Source organism: Natrix helvetica (genome assembly GCF_964273705.1).
Source record: "Natrix helvetica genome assembly, chromosome: 5".
Lineage (NCBI taxonomy): Eukaryota > Metazoa > Chordata > Lepidosauria > Squamata > Natricidae > Natrix > Natrix helvetica.
The window spans coordinates 153854581-153877000 of NC_138551.1; the positions used below are offsets into that span (position 1 = coordinate 153854581).

A 22420-nucleotide genomic window follows, 5' to 3' on the forward strand; every position below is an offset into this window, starting at 1 on the left:
TCCCCTTGGCCTCTTCTTAGATGCTCTGCAAAATCTGGGTGTGCAAAGGGGGGGTGACTGCCCCCCCCCACTCCTCACACACAGAATTCACACACACACAAACACACACCCTGTGTTTTCTTGGCTGCAACCTTCCCCCCTTCCCCTCTTTTCCTGTAAAGGTTGGAAACTTCAAAAGTGTTTTGAAACGGCTGGGGGGAGGGGGGCAGAGAGGAAAAGACACCCTGCCAAGTTGGGGGAAGGGTGTGTGTGTGTGTGAGAGAGAGAGAGAGAGAGAGAGAGAGAGAGAGAGAGAGAGAGAGAGAGAGAGTGAAAAAGAGAGCAAAAAGAAAAGGGAGAGAGAGAGCAAAAGAGAAAGAAAGAGAATGAGAAAGACTGAGTGAAAGAGAGAAAAGAGAGACTGAAAGAGTAAAAGAGAACGGGATAAGAGTGAAAGAGAGAGAGTGAAAGAGAATGAGAGAAAGTGTGAAAGAAAGAATGAGAGAGAATGAAAAAGAGAAAAGAAAAGGGGGAGAAAGCAAAAGAGAGAGAATGAGAAAGTAAGAATGAGAGAGAGAAAGAATGAGACTGGAAGAGTAAAAGGGAGAATGAGAAAAGAGTGAAAGAAAATGAGAAAAACGAGTAAAAGGAGAGACACAGAGAGAGGGAAAATTGTTGAGAGACAAAGGGGAAAAGAAAGGGAGTGAGAAAACAGAAGTGAAGAAGGAACGATCTTCCACTCTTAAAAAGGTTTTTCAAACTTTCCTCTGATTTTTCTTCCTCCTCTGTCCCTTTTTTTCTCAACCCCTTTTCAGGGATCTACCCAGATCTCCAAGCCTTCGCGAGGACCCAGAAGTGAACTATCCACCAACCCGGAAGATTTGAACTAACCACCCAGCGAAAGGGGGGGGGGAGAGACCCAGAAAAAAAAGAGGGGGGCGTTAGATGTACCATCCCACCTTCAGGTGTGGGGGGGGAGTCCAGAGGGGGGAACACACCAGACGCTCTTTCTCCCCCCCCCCTCCCAAAAATCCCCCAAGCCTGAACGGCTGAATTTGGGAGGAAAAAACCAGCGAGCAAGGAAGACCTTCCCCCTTTCCTTAAGAGCCCCCTCCTCCGGCGAAGGTACCTGGGCCAAAGCGCTTATTTCTTCGCTTGACTTCTTGAACTCCAGAAGGCGGGGGGGGGCTGGGGGGGCGTGGGAAGGGAGGGGTCGGAAGGAGAAAGAGTTTGGGAAAATGTGCCTGTTTGGGGCAAACTTGCCGGCGCCCCCTCCTCTTGCTCTGCAGGTCAGTCTCGGGGGGAACCCTGGGAGGGAGGGAGGGGGAGGGGAGGGGTGGGAGAGGAGGGGGGTCTCTCTCTCTCTCTCCTTGAGTGCGGGGGTCTCTCCTCCAAGGAGGGGGGGATTCTCTCTCTCTCTCTCCTGTCTTTGCAAGAGGCGGCGTCTGCGTGCTTTGGCGGGGCCACCCAGCCTGGCTTGGGTAGGGGGTCTCTTCTTTGCCCCCCCCCGCCAGAGAGGGAGGAGGAGGAGGAGGAGAGAAAGAGGAAGGCTGGGGGGGCGCCCCCTTTCCCTTTTGCTGGCGGCGGAGGGGCCATTGCCAAGCGCAGCGTCTCTCTTCGCCTAGGAAGTCTCTCTTTTCTTCTTTTTTTTTTGAAATAAATAAAACGCCGGGCGATTCAAACAGCGCCGTCGGGGGAATCGGGGGATCGAGAGAGAAACCAGATCCCAAGCAAATAAACCCCTAAAAAGCCATGCTGATCCAAGGGACCCTTTTTGGCGCAGCCTTCCGGCCCGGAGCGATCCCCAAGCAATGAGAGACGATGGCTAAGCGGAGCGAGGTGGCCTTTTTCTTCCTTTGGGGGTCTCAGCCGGGGGGTTTTCCCCCTTGCCCTGCTTGGGGAGGGGGCTGCCTGGCGCGGTGGGGGGAGGCCCCCCTTCCCTCTGCCCCCCGGGCTGGCTGGTCCCCCCTTTCCCTCCCCCAGATCTGCAGAATATGGCGTCCCCGATCCGTTTTAAAAATAACACTGGCTGCCATTTTTCCCCACTCTTTTGTCTGCGAATTTTCATCCAAACTGGGCCGGCTGGGAGGGGGGCGGGAGGGGGGCAAAGGAACGCGGGGAGGGGGCTGGGGGTCGCGCGGAGGAAGGGTTTTCCCTCCCCAAAGAGGAAAAAAATCGGATTTCTTTTTATTTAGTTTTTGGGGCCATTTGCGGCGGAGTTTCGCCTTCTTGCATCCGGATTTCCACGCGGGTGGGGGCTGAGGGGGGGGCAGACAGCGGGGAAGGGTCTTTCGGAGGAAAGGCGCAAATCTTGGGGGCCGAGAAGGCGAGCAGAGACCCCCTCTTTCCTCCCCCCTCCCCCGTCGCCTCTGGAATTCCGCCTCTTTCTTTCCACGCGTGTCGCGCAGGGCGCGGGGAACCGAACCCGCGTCGGAGGGAAAAAGGAGAGGCAGAAAGAAGGGAGCGAGACAGAGAGAGAGGAAGAGAAAAAAAACCAGCACAGGAAATGCAAAATGTATCTTTTCGGGTAGTTGGTTGGCTGGGGTGTTTTTTTTTCCTCCCTTTCTTGCTCCAAAATGGTGGGAATCGCTCAGCTTTTCTTTTTTCTTCCTTTCTTCCTGCAAAAAAGAGACACATAATCTCTCGCTCTCTCGCTGCGCTGAAAGATGCCACGTTTGCTGTGGAATAACCGGGGAACTTTGCACGGTTCGTGGGTGGGTTTTGCAAGGGGGGGGGGGCGAGCTTCACAAACGGGGGGAATTTGCCTGTCCGGTGGGTTTGTGTTGTGTTGTGTTTTTCTTGCGGATTTGCGACTTTGTATGAAGTGTTGCGGCTTTGTGTCCAATAGAGATCTCTATGTATCTGTTTCTGGAGAGGGTACTTGGTGCGATCCCTGGTGTGCAAAGGTATCCTGGTTAATATCGGAGTTTGTTTGCCTGGGATGGCAGGAAAGGAGGGGGGGGGGGTGTCCAGCAGGATTTTTTTGGGGGGAGGGGAGGGGGCTAAGATGATCTGTGTGAGTGTGTGTGTGGCCGCAATGGCTATTTGGGGGGAGAAATGCTGGAAATTCTCTTTCCCCCCCCCCCTCTGGCTGCATGGAATCGCCGTTTGTGTGTTTGTGTTTCCCTTTTGTGTTATTTTCCAGCAGTTTGGAGCAGCCTGGGGGTGGGGGTGGGGGGGGCTCTCTGTCCATAATCTGACATTTTGCTTCGTTTCCTGGGTTAAAACTGAGGCCTTGGGTTCCTGGCCTTGGGGAGGGGAGGGGAGGGGAGGGAGAGATTTGGGGGGGCAGAGGGGGAGGATGTTGGGGGTCACTTTCTTTTTTCCTGCATAATGACAGCTCTGTTTGGATGGCTGGGAATACAATACAGGTAGTTCTCGACTTACAGCTGTTCATTTAGTGACCGCTTGAAGTTACAACGACCCTGGGGGGGGGGAAGTGACTTAGGAGTGTTTTTCCCGCGCGGCCCTTGTAGTCACGGGATCAAAATTCAGACACTTGACTCGTATTTATGACATTTGTGGCTGATCCCTTTTTGCGACCTTCGAACCAACAAACTCAATGGGGAAGCTGGGTTCGCTTAACAACTGGGTTGCTAACAGAACAATGGCAGTGATTCACTTAACAACAGTGGCCAGAAAGGTCGTAAAATGGGGCAAAACTCGCTTAACGATGGCATTGTTTAGCATCTCAGATGTTGGGCTCCATTGTAGTCATAAGACGAGGACTACCTGTAATTGCAGTTGTTTTTCCTTTAAACGGGTGGGGGTTGGTGACACAATTGGGGGAGGGGGTTTCACAGAGGCATGGGTGCTGAGAGGAACCCTTGCTTGCCCTAACCGTGTTTGTTTAGCTGTTAAGCTGTGTTTTGGGGTTGAAATGTGGCTTTATTTCTGGAGAAGTTGGGTTTAAGACACTCCCCGTTGAAGAGATGTTTGGCTGGCCATTTGTCCGGGATAGTTTAAGGGTGTAAGGGGGTTGGACTAGATGACCTCTGAGATCCCTTCCAGCCCTAGGATTCTGTGGGGAGGCAGATCCTGGCCGAGGGACCCCCCCCCCACCATGCTGAAATTGGGATATACTTGAAGGTCAGTTGGTTGGAAAACTGGACGGCTGTGAAAGTGGCCGGAGAGGAAGTGTCCGTTCTGTCTCCGTGGGAGTCTTGTTTTTCCAGCCAGCTTGTGTTCCACGTCTCTTAGTTAAAAGGACGAATAATTGCTCTAAATGTGAGACCAAGTGAGTTTTTCCATCTCTTAAATCAGGGGTCTCCAACCATGGCAACTTTAAGCCTTGGGGACTTCAACTCCCAGAATTCCTCAGCCATCCATGCCTCTTTCTTTTCTTCCACTGTCTAGAGCGGAGAGATTGCAGAGAAAGGGACCACAAGAGAGTAAGCAGGCATAAAGTGGGGAATACATATCAAAAGGAATGCGTTACTGCCAGGGAATTCTGGGAGTTGAAGTCCACCCATCTTAAAGTTTCCAAATTTGGAGACCCCTGCCTTAAAGCTTTTCAGGTATTTGGTTCTATTTTATTCAGTTTTATATTGTTTGACGAAACTTATCCTAGATGTGGAGAAAGGCTTTATCAGACCAAAGGCCTCTCTACGCAAACACCATTTTCTTGTGTCTCCTACCTCTGGCCTTCATCTGTAGCCTTGAGGACTAGGAACCTTTACAGTTATCATTACTAATTTGACTCAGCCCAAATGGGAATTATGCCAGCACCTTGTGGCACGGAGTTCCCCAGGCCAGCCATCTATCTGCCTTGTACCTGACAAAATAAGTTAAGGGCTTGCTGTGAGATGGAAGAAAAAAAACCTGGAGAAATATATAAATATATGTACATTTGAAAAAGACTTTCCCCTAAAATATACTTAGTGGTGTCTCTGGTTTTCATTTGGAGAACTGCAGAGTCCAATTTTAATAATCAGAAAATTGCAGTCTTGTATCTAATTTTTATTAGATAAATTGAGGGGGTTTTTCCCCCTAGCAACACCAATCTGCTTGAGTCTTCGGTTTTCCCAACTTTCCAGCAAAGTTGGAAGTGTGAATTTTAGGGGATTTTTTCCCCCCTCCTGTGGTCTTAAATCAAAGGAAGGGTATTTGATTTGCTTGTTTATTTAATTTTTTTAATGAAAGAAATCAAATATTTGAAAACCGCTTTCCTGCTGTACTCGCATCTGAAATGTTTTGAAAATGCCAAGTTATTTTGAAACTTTTGGACAGGGGAAAAATATAAATAGCAAAAGCTCCTTGCTGAATGTGTTACACTGTTTCCGTTGCACTTTTATTTGCATTTGAAAACCTGGTTTGTTTGTGGTTTAGTGTATTTTGTAAACAGATTGTAGTTAAAAGCAAATAGCTCCTTAGTGGTAGGGATTCATGCACAGAGATTTATAAAACAGAATTTGTGGTGTAATGTAATAGGTGAATCCAGCTCATGCTGGCCTATTCAATAGACCACGATTAGTAGAAATCATGGTGTGTTTTGGCCAGAAACTAGATTTAAACCCCAGTTTCCAGCAAAACAAAGGTTGTTTGTTACTGCCCCGTGGCCTTGGCATGCTGCAAATATCCATAAATGTGGGCTGGTTGTCGAACATCGAAAATGCAATCACTTAACCGGAGGGGTGGCCATTACAACTTTAAAACCAGGTTGTAAGTAGCACTGAGAAGGTCTGTCATAACTTGGAATGGTCGGTAAGTGAGGACTACCTGCAAGCGATCCCTTGACTTCACCTGTTGTTTTCAGTTTTTAGCACTTTTGGTGGCATCTGAGGTGGTTGTTTTATTGTGATGCTGGAAGGGAATAGAAAAGTACACTGTGTGTGTCGGGAGTGCAACTGCAGAGTTGCTGTGAGGCTGTGATAAAAGGGCTGAGCTTTGTTTTAAGAACAGAAGGATGGGTGAATTTTTGTGAATTTTTCTCTTCTTGGTGGGAAAAGTAGTTTGGAGCCCCCCTCCTCTCTCTCCTCTCACCTTATCCTTTCCTTCCTTCCTTCCTTCCTTTCTCTCTATTTCTTTCTTCCTTTCTTCCTTACCTTATCTTACCTTACTCCTTCCTTTTTTCCTCTTTCTTACTCTCTATTTTTCTTTCCCTTTCTTCCTTACCTTACTCCTTCCTTCCTTCCTTTCTCTCTATTTCTCCCTCCTTCTCTTCCTTTCCTTACCTTACTCTTTTCTTCCTTCCTTCCTTCCTTCCTTCCTTCCCTTTCTTTCTTCCTTTCTCTCTATTTCTCCCTCCTTCTCTCCCTTTCTTCATTTCCTTACCTTACTCCTTCCTTCCTCTTTCTTTCTTTCTTTCTTTCATTCTTCTGGATTTTTGCTTTCCTCTTTCACTTCTGGCTTCTCTTTACTGGAAGCCTGAGAGAGGGGGGGCAGGGGCTCCTGCCTGGTCCCTTGCAGATCCTCCATTCGCCTTAGGAACAGCTAACCCAGCTATAGCTGATTAGGTGACGAGGACAGGCGGTGAGGTTTCACCGGAGAAACCGAATCAAGAATAGCTTCTGTGCGCCTTCCCAGGTGCCCTCGGACTCCTCTGAGGTAGACTGCCCCCTCCACAGGAGGCTCCATCTCCTGCCCGGGCCCATGCTCAGCGCTCGGCCGCCGTTTCTGTGTGAACAATGTCTTATTTCTCTTTATTTCAGCCAGGCGAGAGGCCAGGCAGCCTCCCGGGCACAGCCTCCCCCTGCCAGGGGTCGTAGCTTGTGTTAACTGCAGTTGGGTAGGATCTGGCGGAGGCCGGGCAGCTCTCCCGGCCTGAACCCGGAGGCCGGTGCTTGTCCCTGCCGGCAACAGAAGGGACGATTGGAGTCACAGCAAGACCCTTCTCGCAAGGGTTCAAGACAGCCCGTGAGTACCGAGCTGCGGTTAACGTCTTCCCTTCTTGCAGGGCTGCGACTGGACCTTGCAAGGCCCCAGCAGTGGCCAGAGCCCTCTGTCCCTCCGTCCGTCCGGCTGGGGCTTCACGTCCAGCTGAGGAGGCCCCGTCCCTCAGTTCCTGGCTCAGGGCTGAGGAGAAAGCAGGGGGTGAGGATCCGCCTGCAGGCCCTCCTTTCCAGGGGGTGGGCATGTGCCCCACTTCCGGGACCCCCTGATGCCCAGAGGGGTCATTTTCTCTGACTTCTGAAGGTCCAAAGCAGAAGCTTGGAAGGATTTGCAAAGCAGGCTCCCTGGTGCTCCCTGGTGCTCCCTGAGCATGGCGGTTTCTTTGCAGACGTCTCATGACCCAACTAGGTAGCATCATCAGTGTTAGAAAGGAGGGGGGCTTGCAAAGAGGAAGAGGAGGAGGAGGAAGAAGAAAAGGACTGTGGGGTCCTTGGTGCTCTCTGACCTTGGTTGCTTTCTTGCAGACGTCTCATGACCCAACTAGGTAACATCATCAGTGTTAGAAAGGGGGGGGGCCTTGAGGAAGAGGCGGGGGGGCTTGCAGAGAGGAGGGGGAAAGGAGGAGGAGGGAGACTGTGGGGTCCTTGGTGCTCTCTGAGTATTGTAGCTTTCTTTCCAGACGTCTCATGACCGAACTAAGTAACATTATCAGGAGGGTGTTTGCTTTCTTTTTAAACTCCCATCCTTCCTTTTTTTTTCTTTGCCACTTCAAATTATTCTTAACCCCCAACCATCACAGACAAGTTAGGCCATTTAAAAAAAGGGACCAGGATGTAGCCGTGTGAGGCAGATGCTGGACAGTTTGGGATTCAAAGAAAGGCTTCTTGAACAGAGGCTGAACATCTGGGGGGTGACCCAAAGGGAAGCTGGACTCACGCTGATGTTGTGGATGATGGGCTATAACGGGAGACGGAAATGGATCTTGGGGGGAATCGAGAAAAAAAAATTGGCAGAAAAGATTGCAAGAAAGAGGAAAGCGGGAGGGAGGAGAAAAGGTTGAAAACTGGATGCGTCTTGATTTTAGATACCTATAAGACGAAGGGATGAGAAATTCTGGCAGGTTTTTAAGTTTTTGCTGCGATGTCGCACCACAATAAAAATGGACCAAAAACGATTGTACAAATCTCATCGCTTTCCACCTGCATTTGTTACTAGTCCATTAACAGCAATGTTGTCATTTCCAACCAAAATTTCTTTGCTGTCCTTTAAAAGGAGGTTTCTCTCTGGCTCGGTGCTGATTTGAAGTGTGTTTTCTCAGTTTAAATTATTTAATTGTGTCGTTTAATCCATGAGCGCTGCAATTAATTTGTCTCCCGGATGGTTCGTTATTTTACTTATTGCTTGAGGTGGCTTAGGAGTTTGGGATGATGAGCGCTGCAGTTTATCAGTGACTCCAAAAAGAGGGGGAAGTTTCCAAAGTTGTGTCTGTTGTGTAAAAAAAAGAAGGGCATTTCTTTGTTGTGATTTCGTTTTCCAGTTTTTCCCTGCCTTGAATGTCCCACTAACAAAGTGGGAAAACTTTAAAAGTGGGTCCAATTCCAGCCAGCTCCTTGTTTTCTGTGCGTATTTTGAAAATATATATTTTATGTTACCTGTGAGAGTTAAAATTTGGTGGGGGATTGAAGGATTTCAGCCTGTTTATTTTTGATGTGTGTCCCCCCCCCAATCCTTCCCAACCCCACCAGTTCAAAAAAACACAAAAACCACCAGTCCTTTTGTCCATTTGGAGGCCAGGATTTTGGGTTTAAGTGGATTTAAGTTCCCCTCTTTCTTTTCTAGCTGAAACTAGGTTTAAAAGTGGCTTGTGGTCTTAACTGGTCTTTTAAAAATACAATTTAGCTGCTTCTTTTTGACCTTGTAGCCAAAACAGGAAAGTCCTCGATTTACAACTAAAATGGAGACCCAAATTTATCTTGCTAGACTCAGTTGTGTCAAGTGAGCTTTGCCCCATTTTGCGACCTTCCTTGCTACAGTTGTTAAGTGAATCACTGCAGTTATTCAGCTACTCACGTGGTCATTGAGTGAAGCTGGCTTTCCCATCGACTTTGCTGGTCAGAAGGTTGCAAAAGGGGGAATTGCGTGACTCCGGGGTCGTAAAAACGAGTCAGTAGTTTCTAAGCATCCAAATTTTGATCGCGTGAGGCAGGGAGGCTGCAACGCTCATAAGTGTGGAGAAAACCGGTCCTAAGCCCCCGTTTTTCAGTCCCGTAGTAACTTCAGTCACTAAATGAATTGTTGTAAGTCGAGGACTAACCCAAGAGTGGGGGAGGGGGGGGAAGCAGAATTTCTGGGATTCTGCCTGGGGTTTATTTTTCTGTTTTGGAATTTGTTTGGGGTTCTGCTGAGCCCCTCCGGTCTCTCCTGCAGCCCCCCCCCCGGGATGGGGTGGGAGGGGGAAGCGAAAAGACCCAGGAGACGCAGGAGAGCCGTCCCTGCCTTCCACACCTGACCCATCCTCCTCTCCCCCCCTCTCTTTTCCTCCCCAGAATGGCGGAGCCCCGCTTTAACAACACCTATTTTTGGCCACCGCCTCCCACCATGCCCAGCCAGGTAAGAACCACGACGTCTCGGCTCCCCCTCCCCCCCAAAAAAGTTTCTAGTCCTCAAGAACTAAAGTTCACACGCCAGGATGGTTTTCCCTGCCCTATTGGGAGAATGCTAAAAGCCTGATAATATTGATGTCTGTAAAGTCAAGGGGGCGTTTGGGGTTAAACCTCGTCCCGGGGGGGGAGGGGGGTGTATTTTTCCTTGCCGTGGGGAGGACGGCAGCTTTTCTCCCCATAGGGTGATTGGGAAAAATGGGCCCAAGTAAGAGACAACTTTATAATTGAACTTGCATTTGTTTATTTTTTCCTTCCTTCCTTTCTTTCTCCCTTCCTCCTTCCTGCCTTCCATTTATTTATTTATTTTTCTCCCTTTTTCTTCTTTCCTTTCTTTCTTCCTCCTGCCCTTCTTCCCCCTTCCTGTCTTCCGTTTCTTTCTTTCTTTTTCTTCCTTCCTTCCTATCTTCCTTTCCCTCTTTATAATTTGTGTTTTGTTTTTTTTATGTTCTTCTAAAAATGTTAATTACGTGTATTTAAAAAAAAGAGAGAGTAGCAGCTCCTGCTGCCTTAATGAGGTTACTTTTGGCCGTCCTGGTGTATGTGAGGAAAAAAGGGTATTTTCCCCCAGCGAAATCTTGTTCCAAATTCCCATTATTTATTTTGGGGCAACAGGAGGGAGATGAATGGATAAACGGAGCACCCACTCAGATTCATGGTCCTAGTACTATCCTCTTCTCCAGGAAAGCTTTCTCCTACTGTGCTATCCAAGATATCCTAGTGGCCTCCACTCCAAAGATGTACCGGTCTGAGCTAAGAGTCCTTGGAGTGGATTAAGTTGGAATGCTTCAGTTCATTTGAATCAGAACTAGACAACATTGTGTCCCATTGTTAAATTATTGTTAGCCCTTAAATTTGCCTTGGCTCCAGGATTCCCTCTGTCGGGTGCATGAATTGCAGGGTTGTTTGAAGATCATCTAGCTTGACCCCCGGGTTCCTTGGCCTCCTGCTGTCTTTAAACCACGAGGCTCGTCCGTTCGAGGTCGGTCATTCTCTTCTCTTCTGTCCCCAGCTGGACAATCTAGTCCTAATCAACAAAATCAAGGAGCAGCTCATGGCGGAGAAGATCCGTCCCCACCACCTGCCCCCTACCTCGGTCTCTTCCCAGCAGCCCCTGCTGGTGCCCCCCTCGCCCGCGGAGAGCAGCCCTTCCGTCATGTCCATTCCTAAGCTCCAGCAAGTCCCGGGGCTTCACCCCCAGGCGGTACCCCAGCCGGACGTGGCCCTCCACGCGCGCCCAGCCACCAGCACCGTCACAGGTAGGGGTTGGGGCGCTAGTCCTCATGATTTCAAAGTTCATCATTGAGGGGTGCAGGCATGAAATGACCGCACCTGATTTTGCAACCTGTCCAATGGTGCACGGCAGTGGTGGGTTCGGATCCTGTCGCAAGTGGTACGCTGCGCAGGGGGCCAGGCATCCTAATCGGGCAAGTGCACTGCACACGCCTGCACAGACCACCCCCCTGCGACACCCAGTGGCTGGGCGGAGGTCGCACAGGCGCTGCATTATAAAGAGCTATGGAACGCAGACGGGCGGGTGGGCCAAACAAACCACCAGTATGCCGGTATGGTGGCCGCTGCTCCTGGCTACTACCAGTATGGCTGTACCGGGCCGTACTGCCTTGAACCCACCACTGAAGCACGGCTTTTATAATGTGTTGTCTCTTTAAAAAGTGAAAGAGAGGAGAACCGGGCTGAATCGAGACTCCTTCCTCTTCTTCCTCCTCCTCCTCCTCCTCCTCTGGTGCAGGATTTTGCTTAGCCTTTTCCCCCCAACTTCCAGGTTTGGGGCTGGGGTCCCGGACTCCTGCCGTCAGCACTTCTGAATCCAGTACGGGGACGGGGACCAGCACCGCCTCCACGCCCACCTCCTCCAGTCAGAGCCACCTCATCGCCTCCTCGCCCACCCTCATTTCGGGGATCACCAGCCCCCCGCTGTTGGACTCCATCAAGACAATCCAGGGCCACAGCCTGCTGGGGACCCCCAAGAGCGAACGGGGCCGCAAGAAGATCAAGGCTGAGAACCCGTCGGGACCTCCTGTCCTCGTGGTCCCGTACCCCATTTTAGCTTCGGGAGACATCGGCAAAGAAGGGAAGACGTACAGGTGGGTGGAGAAAATGGGCTTCCGATCACTGGCCCGCCTTGAAGTAAAGGTGCGGGTTTTGGTGCCGAGCGAATGCCACGTGTTAGTTTCAGAAACAAAATGGGAAACGGCTGCGTTTAAATGTTCCTGTCACATCTGACATTTTTGGTTTGAGAAATGGGAAACGCCCCCCACAAAAGGGCTGCTGTCACAGACGCAACCCGTCTCAAAACCAACCACTAGTATAACTGGTCTCATTATCTCTTGCCTCAACTCTGTACCTGTGTGGTGGGTCCAGGTGGAACACTGCCTGTAAAGATGGAGTTTTCACCATCCGCACAAAATAGTTTTGTGGATTTGGTACTCTGCGTTGCAGAGGCATGCATGATAATAAGGTTGCTAATGTGGCAGTGAGTTCCAGAGGTCAAAAGCCCAGCTTTTTTTCTGTCTGAAGCTTCCTTTCACTCTCTGTTCCAAGCCTTGTAATCTGAGCCTCCCATTTTTGCACCCGGGGACAGTGTGTTCTCCTCCCAAAACCAAGCCTTTCGCCATCCACGTGGGGCCAGAGTCAAATCCCTGTTGTGGGCTGCCCTCTGCTTTGGGGTTCGGCAGTGTCCCTAACTCCTCTTCCTCACTCCTCAGATGTAAAGTCTGCCCGCTTACCTTCTTCACCAAGTCAGAGATGCAGATCCACTCCAAGTCGCACACCGAGGCCAAGCCGCACAAGTGCCCGCATTGCTCCAAGTCCTTTGCCAACGCCTCTTACCTGGCGCAGCACCTGCGCATCCACCTGGGTGTCAAGCCCTACCACTGCTCCTACTGCGAGAAGTCCTTCCGCCAGCTCTCCCACCTCCAGCAGCACACCAGGTATGGCTCAGCCAGCACAGAGGCCTTGGGACTTTGGTAGGTCAATGACGGCAGCGGGGCGTCCTTCGTCTGGGTGGTGGGGCAGTTTAAACCATTTGGAGGGAAGCCAAGGGGTAGAGTTAAATGAAAGAAGTGGGGTTACAAGGGAGGGGCAAAGTGCAAGCACAGGATAACATAGCAATGTGGAATCAGGGCCTGTACTGTACACTGCCTGTATACTACCTGTATTGTACACTGCATGTACTGTATACTGTCTGTATACTACCTGACTATACACTGCTTGTACACTGCCTGTATACTACCTGTATTGTACACTGCATGTACTGTATACTGCCTGTACACTGCCTGTACTGTACACTGCCTGTATACTACCTGTATTGTACACTGCATGTACTGTACACTGCCTGTATACTACCTGTACTGTACACTGCCTGTATACTGCCTGTACTGTACACTGCCTGTACTGCACAGTCGCTCATGAATCCGGATGGGGACCTGCCACTGCCTAGTGCAGGCAACGAGAAGGAAGGGTCATTTATAGCAACATCTTGTTGTGTTGTAGGTGGTGCAAACGGATCTATTCCTAGAATTCAGGGATTGTAAGACTAGAGTACTTAGTTTGAGCAGTTTGTATTGTGTTACTATGTACATTTAAGCACCATTTCATTGATTATGTATATGTTGGGCAAACAAAGGCATCCATTCTTCACTTGGACCATTTAAGTCAGTGATGCTGAAACCTCTGGACTGGATGTTTTGAAAAAAATTTAAAGGCCTAACTTTATTCTGCTGGCCTCTCTCTCTCTCTTCTCCCTCCCTCCCTCCCTCCCTCCCTCTCTCTCTCTCTCACACACACACGAGAAGCAATAGTTTAAGTATTCATTTATTTTTTAAAAAAAATACAATCCAATTTTCTACAATGCCTAGGATCTGCTGTGTGTCACTTATTTTCAAATGGTGTCTTTTTCCATTGTCAGGCCCTTGTCTACTCAAGACAACTCTGGGTTGCACACATTTGGGGGGGGGTGACTTTGGACAATGCTTTTCTGCTGCCTCTGCAGTCCCTGAACGTACCTCCTCACCCTCGCATGATTTTCAGACTCTCCCTGAGAGCACCGTCCAGTCTCTTGTGTCCTCCACAGCCTTTGAAACTCATTCACGAATGGAACACGCTTTCAAAAATAGTTGTTGGGCGTTGGTGAACGCTGGCGTGTCACCAAATCATGTTATCTTTGTGTCTTAAGTTCACCCTAGAATCTAAATCTTTGTCCCTTGAGACCAGAGCACAGAGTACGGGTCTCGGGGTGGAGAAGGTGTCAGCTTGAGCCATGACTTTTCGCTTTGTGAAACGATTCCCGTGTCTTGCTGCGTTTCAGAATTCATACCGGAGACAGACCATACAAGTGCCCGCATGCCGGTTGTGAAAAGGCTTTCACACAGCTCTCTAACCTCCAGGTGAGTGGAGAAATTGGGGAAGCCGACAGGGGGAACGTAATGGGGAGTTGAGGCCTCAGCTTGGGTGCAGAATATCTGTTTCCCGTAGAAGAAACTGCAGCCCATAAGTCCGCGTGCAAATTGGGTCACTGTAAGCTGTGTGAACTTCAACTCCCAGGATTCCCGTGCTGGCCGGGGAATTCTGGGAGTGGAAGTCCACACACCGTGCAGTGGCCAAACTCGAAAAACCTTGGCCTAACTCTTTCCAGCGTGAATCTGTTTTTACTCTCGTGCAAGAACAAAAGAAACCGACTGCTGGTTTCCTGCTAATCAAACAGTTCTAGATACCAAAAGACAATTTCTGTCAACACAATTTCAATTATGTTATTTTGCTTTTCCTTGCAGCCATCAATGCAATTAAGGAAGGGGGAGGTTAGGAAGGGTTCCCTGACTCTATTATAGGTAGTCCTCAACTTAACGTCCACAATTGAGCCCAAAGTTTTATTTTTCCATGCGAGATGTTTGTTACTGAGTTTTGTCCCATTGTACGACTTTTCTTGCCAAACTTATTAAAGGAATCACTGCCATTAAGTTAGTAACAAATCTGGCTTCCTCATTGACTTTGCTTGTCGGAAGATCACAAAGGGGGGATCACGTGACCCTGGGATGCTGCAACAGTCATAAGTGTGAAAAACGGTCATAAGTCTCCTTTTTCATTGCTGTTGTAAATCTGAACAATAACTGAAGGAACGGTTGTATATCCAAATTACCCCTTATGATGTTCAGGTTGTGACGCTTTGGTTACAGCTCAGGGAGGTGGGGAAAAGTGCACCGGAGGCTTTCTGGCAGACTAACTCTACCTCTGGAGTCTTGCCGTCTCAGGATGAATGGCCTGCGCAACGGCCTCCAGAGGCAGATGAGACTGTGGTTGCGTTTGACCCGTTTCCTCCCCTTTTCACTACCCGCAGTCGCACCAACGGCAGCATAACAAAGACAAACCCTACAAATGTCCCAATTGCTACCGGGCGTACTCGGATTCGGCTTCGCTCCAGATCCATCTCTCGGCGCATGCGATCAAGCACGCCAAAGCCTACTGCTGCAGCATGTGTGGACGAGCGTACACTTCGGTAAGTGAGCCGCTCCGAGCTGGGCCGTGAAGGTCGTGGGAAAGCAAGAGTTGGCGTAGAGATCGAGTTGGCGAGGTTTTTGATGAAACGCCCAGGCCCAAAGCAGAGGGGAAAAGTCCCGGCTCCCCAAAGTACAGCCCTTAAATTTGGGGTGGAGGTTTGACAGCACCAAGCGGGAAGGGTGGGTTTTTTGAAGGTGATGCACCTTTGAAGGTGCGCCTCTAGTGGGAAGCTGCCCCAGTGTTGAGCCTTTGAAAGGACGTGCCAGGAGCTGGAAGTGCAAACTGTGCTGCGAAGTTGCAGTTAACCCATTGGTTTATGGTTTGGGAAACTGGGAAGTTGCCGATGGTCCCAGTGCCGCCAGCAGGACGTGGGGTGGCCCTGACCCAGGAGGAGGAAATAGTTCTGTGTTTTCCCAAGCTGCTGGTGCCCCCCCACCCCCTGCTCCCTTCCAGCCTCCACTTCGCTTTCTGTACAGGGGAATCTCGCCTTGCGGTCATAATTGAGTCTCAAATTTCCATTGCTAAACCAGACATGGTTAAGTGAGTTTTGCACCCTTTCACAACCTGTTCTTGCTGCTGTTGTTAAGTGAATTGCTGTGGTTTGTAACCTCGTCGTTAAGCGGATCAGGCTTCCCCATTGACTTTGCTCAGCCGGAGGTCATCAAAGGGGATCATGTGATCCCACGACATTGTGAACCATCATAAGTACCGTATTTTTCATAGTATAAGACGCACCAAGGTTTTGAAGAGGCAAGTAAGAAAAAAAAGGTTTGGTACTCCCTGGCCCCCAGGAACCCACTGCAGGCTTCAGCAGGGCCAGGGGGAAGGCAACAACGCCTCCATTTTTGTGAAAAACATTCTGTTATCTGCAAAAATGGGACGTGTGGGCAGGGCTTTGGAAGCCCCAAAATGGCCGTATTCGGTTTATAAGACACACCAACATTTCCACGCTCTTTTTTGGGGGGTGGGAGGTGCGTCATACTCCGAAACATACGGTACATGTCGATTGTCAGGTGCCCAAATTTTGACCAAGTGACCTCAGGGAGGCTGCGGTGGTCGCACGTGTGAAAAACGGCAGCATTTTCCAGTCCCGAATGGTCAGTAAACAAAGCAAGTTGAGGCTCATTTGTGCCTGCCCTCTTTTTCCCCAGGAGACGTATCTGATGAAGCACATGTCGAAACATACGGTGGTGGAGCACCTGGTGAGCCAGCACTCGCCTCAGAGGACGGAGTCCCCCGGCATTCCTGTTCGGATATCCCTCATCTGAGACGCAGAGGAGCAGCGGCCTTCCCCTTGCGCGATGGACCTTCGCGAATGCCCAAAATGAGGAAGGGAGCAAGATGGAGACCTTCGGATTATGCAAGATGGCCGTTGTGCTCTTCCTGTGCTGTTTCCTCAGATTTCTTGACAGTCTACAGCACTGTGCTCAGGAGGACCAAGGGACCCCGCCCCTCCCACCTGTCCCCCACCCCTCATTCACCCCCGAGCAACCGCGGGCCTTGACTATGTTTGTGGAGGGGATGTGTCCTCTTGACGTTGGGGACAACCAAAGACAATTCCACAGCACTTTCACCCTCCCTTCCTCGCTTCTCCAGGAGCTCCGCTGTCTGGGATCGCGGCGTTCTGTTTTTTTTCCTGCATTCCCTCCCTTTTCTCAATTAAAATCATTTCCCCCACTCTCTCCTCCACCCCCCCTCAAACAAAAAAAAACATTGGCGCGGATTTGAGAGATGTCTCGGATACGGAGCACACAATCCCTCCACCCAGAAGCTATTGTGGGTCTTCTTGGACAAAGGATGGCGCCGCGCAGTATTTTGGTGCTAAATTGGAAGGAGACCTGACACCCCAGAAGCATCGAGAGAAGAGAGGCACAGTCTGGGTGGACGCAACAATGCCACACGCCAAATGTTGTAAGCCTGTACCCACTCACTTTCTGCCGCAACGTCAGGGAGAATCCTGGGGCCCGTGTTACGCGAAGAATGGAGCCAACCTCTGGTCTTTTTCGAGAGGGGAGGGAAAGGTTGCAAAACTCAGTGGGGAGATCCTGCACGCATTGGGGCAGGGAGGGATGCGGGAACCAGAGCACTTGTAACCGTATGTCAGGAATGTCCACTGCATTAGACACGGGTTTGACACCCCGGTGGCCTGTTGGGACGAGACAAACCACTGGACGAGATCCGTCACGTAGAGAAGACAAGGTTGGCACCTGTCCTGGCAGCAAAAGAGGGTGCAGATCTAGGGGACACGCACTTGGGGGGGTTGTTGAGCTACAACTAGGCGGTTGGGATGTCCTATTCCCACCGAGTCAGAAAACCATTGTATTTGGTCAATGGGCACGCAACTGGGGCCGAGTGAGTCTTTCGAGGGGGGAGGACAGCTCGCTTTGCCATTTCCCCCCCCCTTCAATCATCAAATCTGCCCCTCCCACTTTGTGGTCGCCCCGATTCTCCATCTCTAGTTGACCAAAAGACGCACCAACAAACGTTCCTACGCCTCCTGGCCGGTGTGTGAATGGGAGAAGATGACCATCCGTGGTGAGAAGAAGCAACTTGCAGGGACCTCATTTTATCTTACGGGACGGGATGGGGAGGGTCATCCAGGAGCCTTAGAAAAGTGGTCTTCCCCAGGCAAAGGATGAATATGCAGCTTTTCAATCTCAGGCCTACCGGTAGTCCTGCTTACAACTGCAACAGAGCCTGCACACACTGCAGCTGTTCAGTTGTAACAGTCGTAAAATGGATACCTCACACGACTGGCCCAATTTTACAACATTTTTTGCAGCCGTTGTAGAAAATGAACCCCCAAACTCATTAAGTGTACGCCACGGTTGTTATAGCAAACCCATTGTTCACTCAACAGTGACCAGTCATAAGTCAGGGACTACCTATATAGTTGGAAGGGGGTCGCTCCCCCCCCAGGCTACATCACCCCAATGCAGTCAAGGCCTTCCTTCCTCCCACATGCAAGTGGGCTCTGGGACAACCACATTAGTTTGCAAGAGGCATTGCCAAAGGTCTTGGCATCAGATTAAAAAAAAACCACCAGTTTTCAGGCAGGACTTCAGTTCACATCATTCCCAACCATGCCAGCATCCAAAACCCATCCAAAGTCGCAAGGGCAATTATTTCTCAACTTCATCCACTTGAAGACATATGGACTTCAACTCCCAGAATTCCCTGGCTAGCCCTGTCTTTTTTCCCACCTCCTAGAGCAGAGAGATTGAAGAGGAAAGGATTATAAGAGAGTAAGCAGGCCACAAAATACGTGAAAAAGAATGCATTCTCAAGAGCCGCAGTGGTTAAGAGTGCAGCACTGCAGGCTGCTTCTGCTGATCACTGGCGGCCAGCAGTTTGGCAGATCGAATCTCGCCAGGCTCAAGGTTGACTCAGCCTTCCGTCCTTCCGAGGTGGGAAAAATGAGGACCCAGACTGTTGTGGGGGGCAAGAGGCTGACTCTAAACCACTTAGAGAGGGCTGTGAAAGCACTGTATAGCGGTGTATAAGTCTAAGTGCTATTGTCTGCCCTTCCTTCCGGTTAGAAAGCAGTATTGCAGGCTAATTCTGCCGATTGCCAGCAGTTCGATCCTGACCAGCTCAAGGTTGACTTAGCCTTTTATCCTCCCATAAAATGAGGACCCCAATTGTTGGGGGGGCAAGAGGCTGACTCTGTAAACCACTCAGAGAGGACAGTAAAAGCACTATGAAGCGGTATATAAGTCAAAGTGCTATTATCCCCAGGGGATTCTGGGGGACGTCTTCGAGGGGCCATGGTTGAGAGACTGACTTTCTGTTCTTGGTTTATCTCCCCTCCTTGTTTCTGGCTTGGGAAAGGCACAGGACAGACACCCCCCCCCAATGGCTTTTCAAACCTCCCCTCCCCCTCAAAAGAAATGCTGGGGGGGGGGGGAAACGCCATTGCTCATCCTTCCTTCTGAAACCAAAAGTACACCATACCGGTAGGCCCCCCTGGCAAAAATTTGCAGGCAAAGCCAAATGCAACTCCACTCCCTTACCTGCTTTTTAGTCACACCTTAACGTTTTGTCTAAATAGGGTAAGGGGGAGGAAGACCTCCACTCTCTCCCCACCAACACAACTGAAAATCCACCTCTCTCTCTTTTTCCCCCCCTTTGGGATCCCTGTTGGTTTTTTTTTTTTTTTTGAAAGATATGAATTAACTTTCTTTTTTAAAAAAGGAAAAAAAATATTTTTACGCCTTAAAAAAAAGTTGCTGTTTTTTTAAGCAGGTTGTTTCTTTCTTGCCGTTTATACTGATTTGGTCCTTTCTCCCCTTTTTAAAAACAGTTTTCTTTCTTTCTCAGTTTTGAATTGATGTTGTATGATATTCAATATTGTATCCTCTCCTCTTTTTTTGGCATGTTAATAACTGTGTAAATAAGACTCTTATACATATTGTTAACATCTTTTTTTTTCTATATAAAAGCCCAGGAAGCATTTAGCTAGTGCCCTTGTTAATGAAGAAAAAAAAGGAATTTTTTTTTAAAAATATATATATAAAGAGGGAACATCCTTCCTCCCAATTTCTAAAACTCTCTCATGTTGTGGAAAGAGCAGAGACTGTCCCTTATTCCGGGCAACTGTTTGCATCGTTCAGAAAAAAATTAATACTACCAATATATGAGAAATGATCACTTTTTAAAAGTTGCTTTGTATTCTCTGTTGTGGAAAGCAAATAATAAAATGTCTTTTCAATCTTGGGCTGGATTTGGCGTAGTAGGGGGCTCTCCTTTTCGTGGGCAAAGCTGGGAGGCTGTTGCGCCTGGCGAGGGAGGGGGGGGTTGAAACTCCAGGACGGACACACACACCCCTCCCAAAAGGCTGAGCTCTGCATTCACACACACACACACCACGTTAAGCTCCCGAAACCTTGAAGCAGCTTGCTTAGCCAACTGTTGTCATCACGATGCCTGTCAGACCAAAGCAAAGAAAGTCCTTGACTTACGACCGTTACAGGCACAAGCCATGATGGTCGCCACTCTGAGTGGCCCGATTTTTGCAACCTATTTTTGTGGTGGTCGTTAAGTGAACCACTAGTCTTTTAAGCTAAATCCAGAGCCCATCAGCCAACCGGGACACTGTGACTGTCATAAATGCAAGGTAGCTGCCCAAGTGCCTGAATTTCGATGACATGACGATGACAGGGATAAGCGTAAAAAATGGCTGCAAGTTAACTTTTTTTAGTACACTTGTAACTTTAAACGGTCACTGAATGGTCGTAAGTCAAGAACTACATGTAACCATGAGGACCAGTAGAAAGTAACTTTTTACCGCTGTCATAGTTTTAAACAGCTGCTTAAAGAGATGGACATAAGTCAAGGACTAAGCTTGCATTGGTGTTTTTAATTCCATAAAGCTGACCGGCTTTATCCAGGACAGGATGGGCTACAGAACATATCAATAAATCCAACCAATCGCCAACAGGGAGGTTGATTTCCCTTGTGCTTTTTTTTTGGGAAGACCGAGGAGGAGAAATCGTTACGGAAACGGATGCCTGCTAGATGGTGGATTCCAGTCCCATCATCCACAAACACAGAGTCAGTCCCAGCAGCCGCCAATGGCTTGTCCAGGAGCAGCTAATTCCGTAAGAGGACTAGGAATGAGAACGGCCTCCGAGAAACTACGCCCAAATCTTCCCGTACAAAAAAAAAAATTGACAGCCGATCCAGCAGCACTGGGGTATTTTCACCTCCCCCTTTTCCAAAAAGATACTCCCGAAGGACATTGGATATTTTCAGCCCTCGAGGCTCAGCAGACAACCATTTTTAAGACACCTTTTTTTTCCCAAAGATGTTTATTAAAAACCAGGTGATGGAAGAAAAATTCTCGCAGCCCGGAAGGCTTCGGTGAGTGTCCAGCACATGGGGAAAACGAGGCGTTGCAAACTGGCGACCACGGAGGGACACAGCTCAGCTGCACTCCCACTTGGCTCCCTCATCCGTCCCTGATTGCCCCAGGGGAGCCCAGCCACTCCTGACACCCCTGAGGCCGGCCCCATCTCCCAGAGAGAAAACCAGCCCCTCCAGCCCTCCCCCCCCCCCTTGGTGGGTTTTTCTCAAATTGAGATGTGTGTGTCTGAATTGATGCTTGTCACAAACGCAACATGTTTCTTAAGGCAGCTGGGAAACTGGTCTCCACTCCATGGAATCGCCCCCCCCCCAAGCAGATGTTTGAAAGAGGAGGGGGGAGAACCCAGGACAGGCCGTGTTTGTGGCTCCAACTTGGCCACCCCCCATTTTTTAAAAAAAGGAGGGGGGGGGACAAAAAAAAAGAAGGATGGACGGCAGAAAGAGAGGATGCGTTCCCATGAGGAGGGGGGCTTTGTCCGTATTTCTGCTGAGGGGCCATTTCTGCCTAGGAAAGGGGCCGCGGGCCCCAATGAGCCCAAAAGAGCTGCCGGGGGGGGGGGGTGCAGAGAGATGGGGAAGTGCACTATGTGGCACCCATATCGCACGCTTTGCTACACAAAAGTTTAAGGCAACGGTCCAGTTTGGCTTTGAGGTTCCCGAGAGGCTTTGTGGGGGTGGGGGACGGAGGCCGAAGAGGGCCTGGTGGCCTTCTCCTCCTCTTTCTCCTCCGTCCAAGGGGGTGCCACTTTCCTCCCCTCATGTGGCAGGGAGGGGGAGGAGAAGGTGGGGAAGCTACGGACTGCTACGTCGTCGTTGTCATATGTACACGGCCCCGTGGCCCTGCCCTCGGGGCATCAGGTCAGCAAGACGTGGGGGGGGGAGGTGTTTTATCTGTCTCTTCTCCCCGTCCCCTGTCCCCCGTCAGTGGGGGCTCTTTGTGCTCAAGTTACCTGGTGGGAAGAGGGAGTCCTGGCCCACCTGAGCTCTCCCCTCCCTCCCCCACAATGGTCGTCCGTCCGCCATGGCCCAGCACCGGCCCCCGGCTCCTAAGAGTCCTTCAGCATGCAGATGCGGGCATAAATCTTCAAGGCGGGCCCTAATTTGATGTTCATGGCGCTCATGAGGTGGTCTTCCTTCAGAAGCAGCAGCGCCTGCCCATCAATCTCCTGGGTGCGAAACTCGTCAGCGATCTCTTGACAGCCTGCAAGGGGAAGGGAAAGCGGTCCCATCAGCTCAAGAGACTTTTTTTGGTCCTTTCCTTTCCAATCCATTCCCAAAGATACATATTCTTATAAATACTATTAACATTTATCCATTGGCTGTTAATATTTATCACTATCTTCTTGCAAATATAAAAAAAACCACAGTTGGGGTCACTTTCTTGCCATCCCCCCTGTTATTTCCCTCTTATTTTGCAACAACCCTACTTCCTTCCGTCTTCTCGACCTCCCTTCTCTGCTTTCTTCTTTCCTCCTCTCCTTCCTTTTTCTTCTTCCCCTCCCTCTCCCCTCTTCTCCTCCTTCTTCCCCTCCCTCCTAGTCTTACTTCCCCTCCCTTACTTCCTCTGCTTT

The 22420-nt window shown here is 49.8% G+C and overlaps 2 protein-coding genes across 32 annotated transcripts in view; one reads left to right on the forward strand and one right to left on the reverse strand.

Moving 5' to 3' along the window:
* Positions 1-393: 393 nt before the first annotated feature.
* On the forward strand, positions 394-21259 carry ZNF362 (zinc finger protein 362). Of its 26 annotated transcripts, none has more exons than XM_081954985.1 (10): positions 715-729; positions 4336-4496; positions 6630-6834; positions 9357-9420; positions 10483-10729; positions 11221-11575; positions 12197-12421; positions 13798-13876; positions 14824-14982; positions 16136-21259. In XM_081954985.1, exons 4-10 carry the CDS (start codon positions 9358-9360, stop codon positions 16250-16252), a joined length of 1245 nt encoding a protein of 414 aa, XP_081811111.1. In that variant the 5' UTR covers positions 715-729; positions 4336-4496; positions 6630-6834; position 9357; the 3' UTR covers positions 16253-21259. The 26 variants fall into 26 exon arrangements, with proteins under 26 accessions (XP_081811125.1, XP_081811111.1, XP_081811126.1 ...); XM_081955007.1 differs by lacking the exon at positions 715-729 and adding an exon at positions 1161-1268; XM_081955003.1 differs by lacking the exon at positions 715-729 and adding an exon at positions 1479-1818.
* The window catches only part of PHC2 (polyhomeotic homolog 2), a 34243-nt gene continuing 32598 nt past the window's right edge, over positions 20776-22420 (reverse strand). For all 6 annotated transcript variants that reach the window (XM_081954931.1, XM_081954930.1, XM_081954932.1 and 3 more), the window contains one exon: positions 20776-22050. In XM_081954931.1, coding sequence (XP_081811057.1) covers positions 21896-22050 — 155 coding nt within the window. In that variant the 3' untranslated portion in view covers positions 20776-21895. The remainder of the gene's footprint in view (positions 22051-22420) is intronic.

Excerpts from the sequence above, each read along its gene's own strand:
- ZNF362 (XM_081954984.1), top strand. The coding sequence starts at position 7,786 with ATGGATCTTGGGGGGAATCGAGAAAAAAAAATTGGCAGAAAAGATTGC. Across the intron at positions 9,421-10,482 it reads CTCCCACCATGCCCAGCCAG|CTGGACAATCTAGTCCTAAT; the intron begins GTAAGAACCACG and ends TTCTGTCCCCAG. Across the intron at positions 11,576-12,196 it reads AAAGAAGGGAAGACGTACAG|ATGTAAAGTCTGCCCGCTTA; the intron begins GTGGGTGGAGAA and ends CTCACTCCTCAG.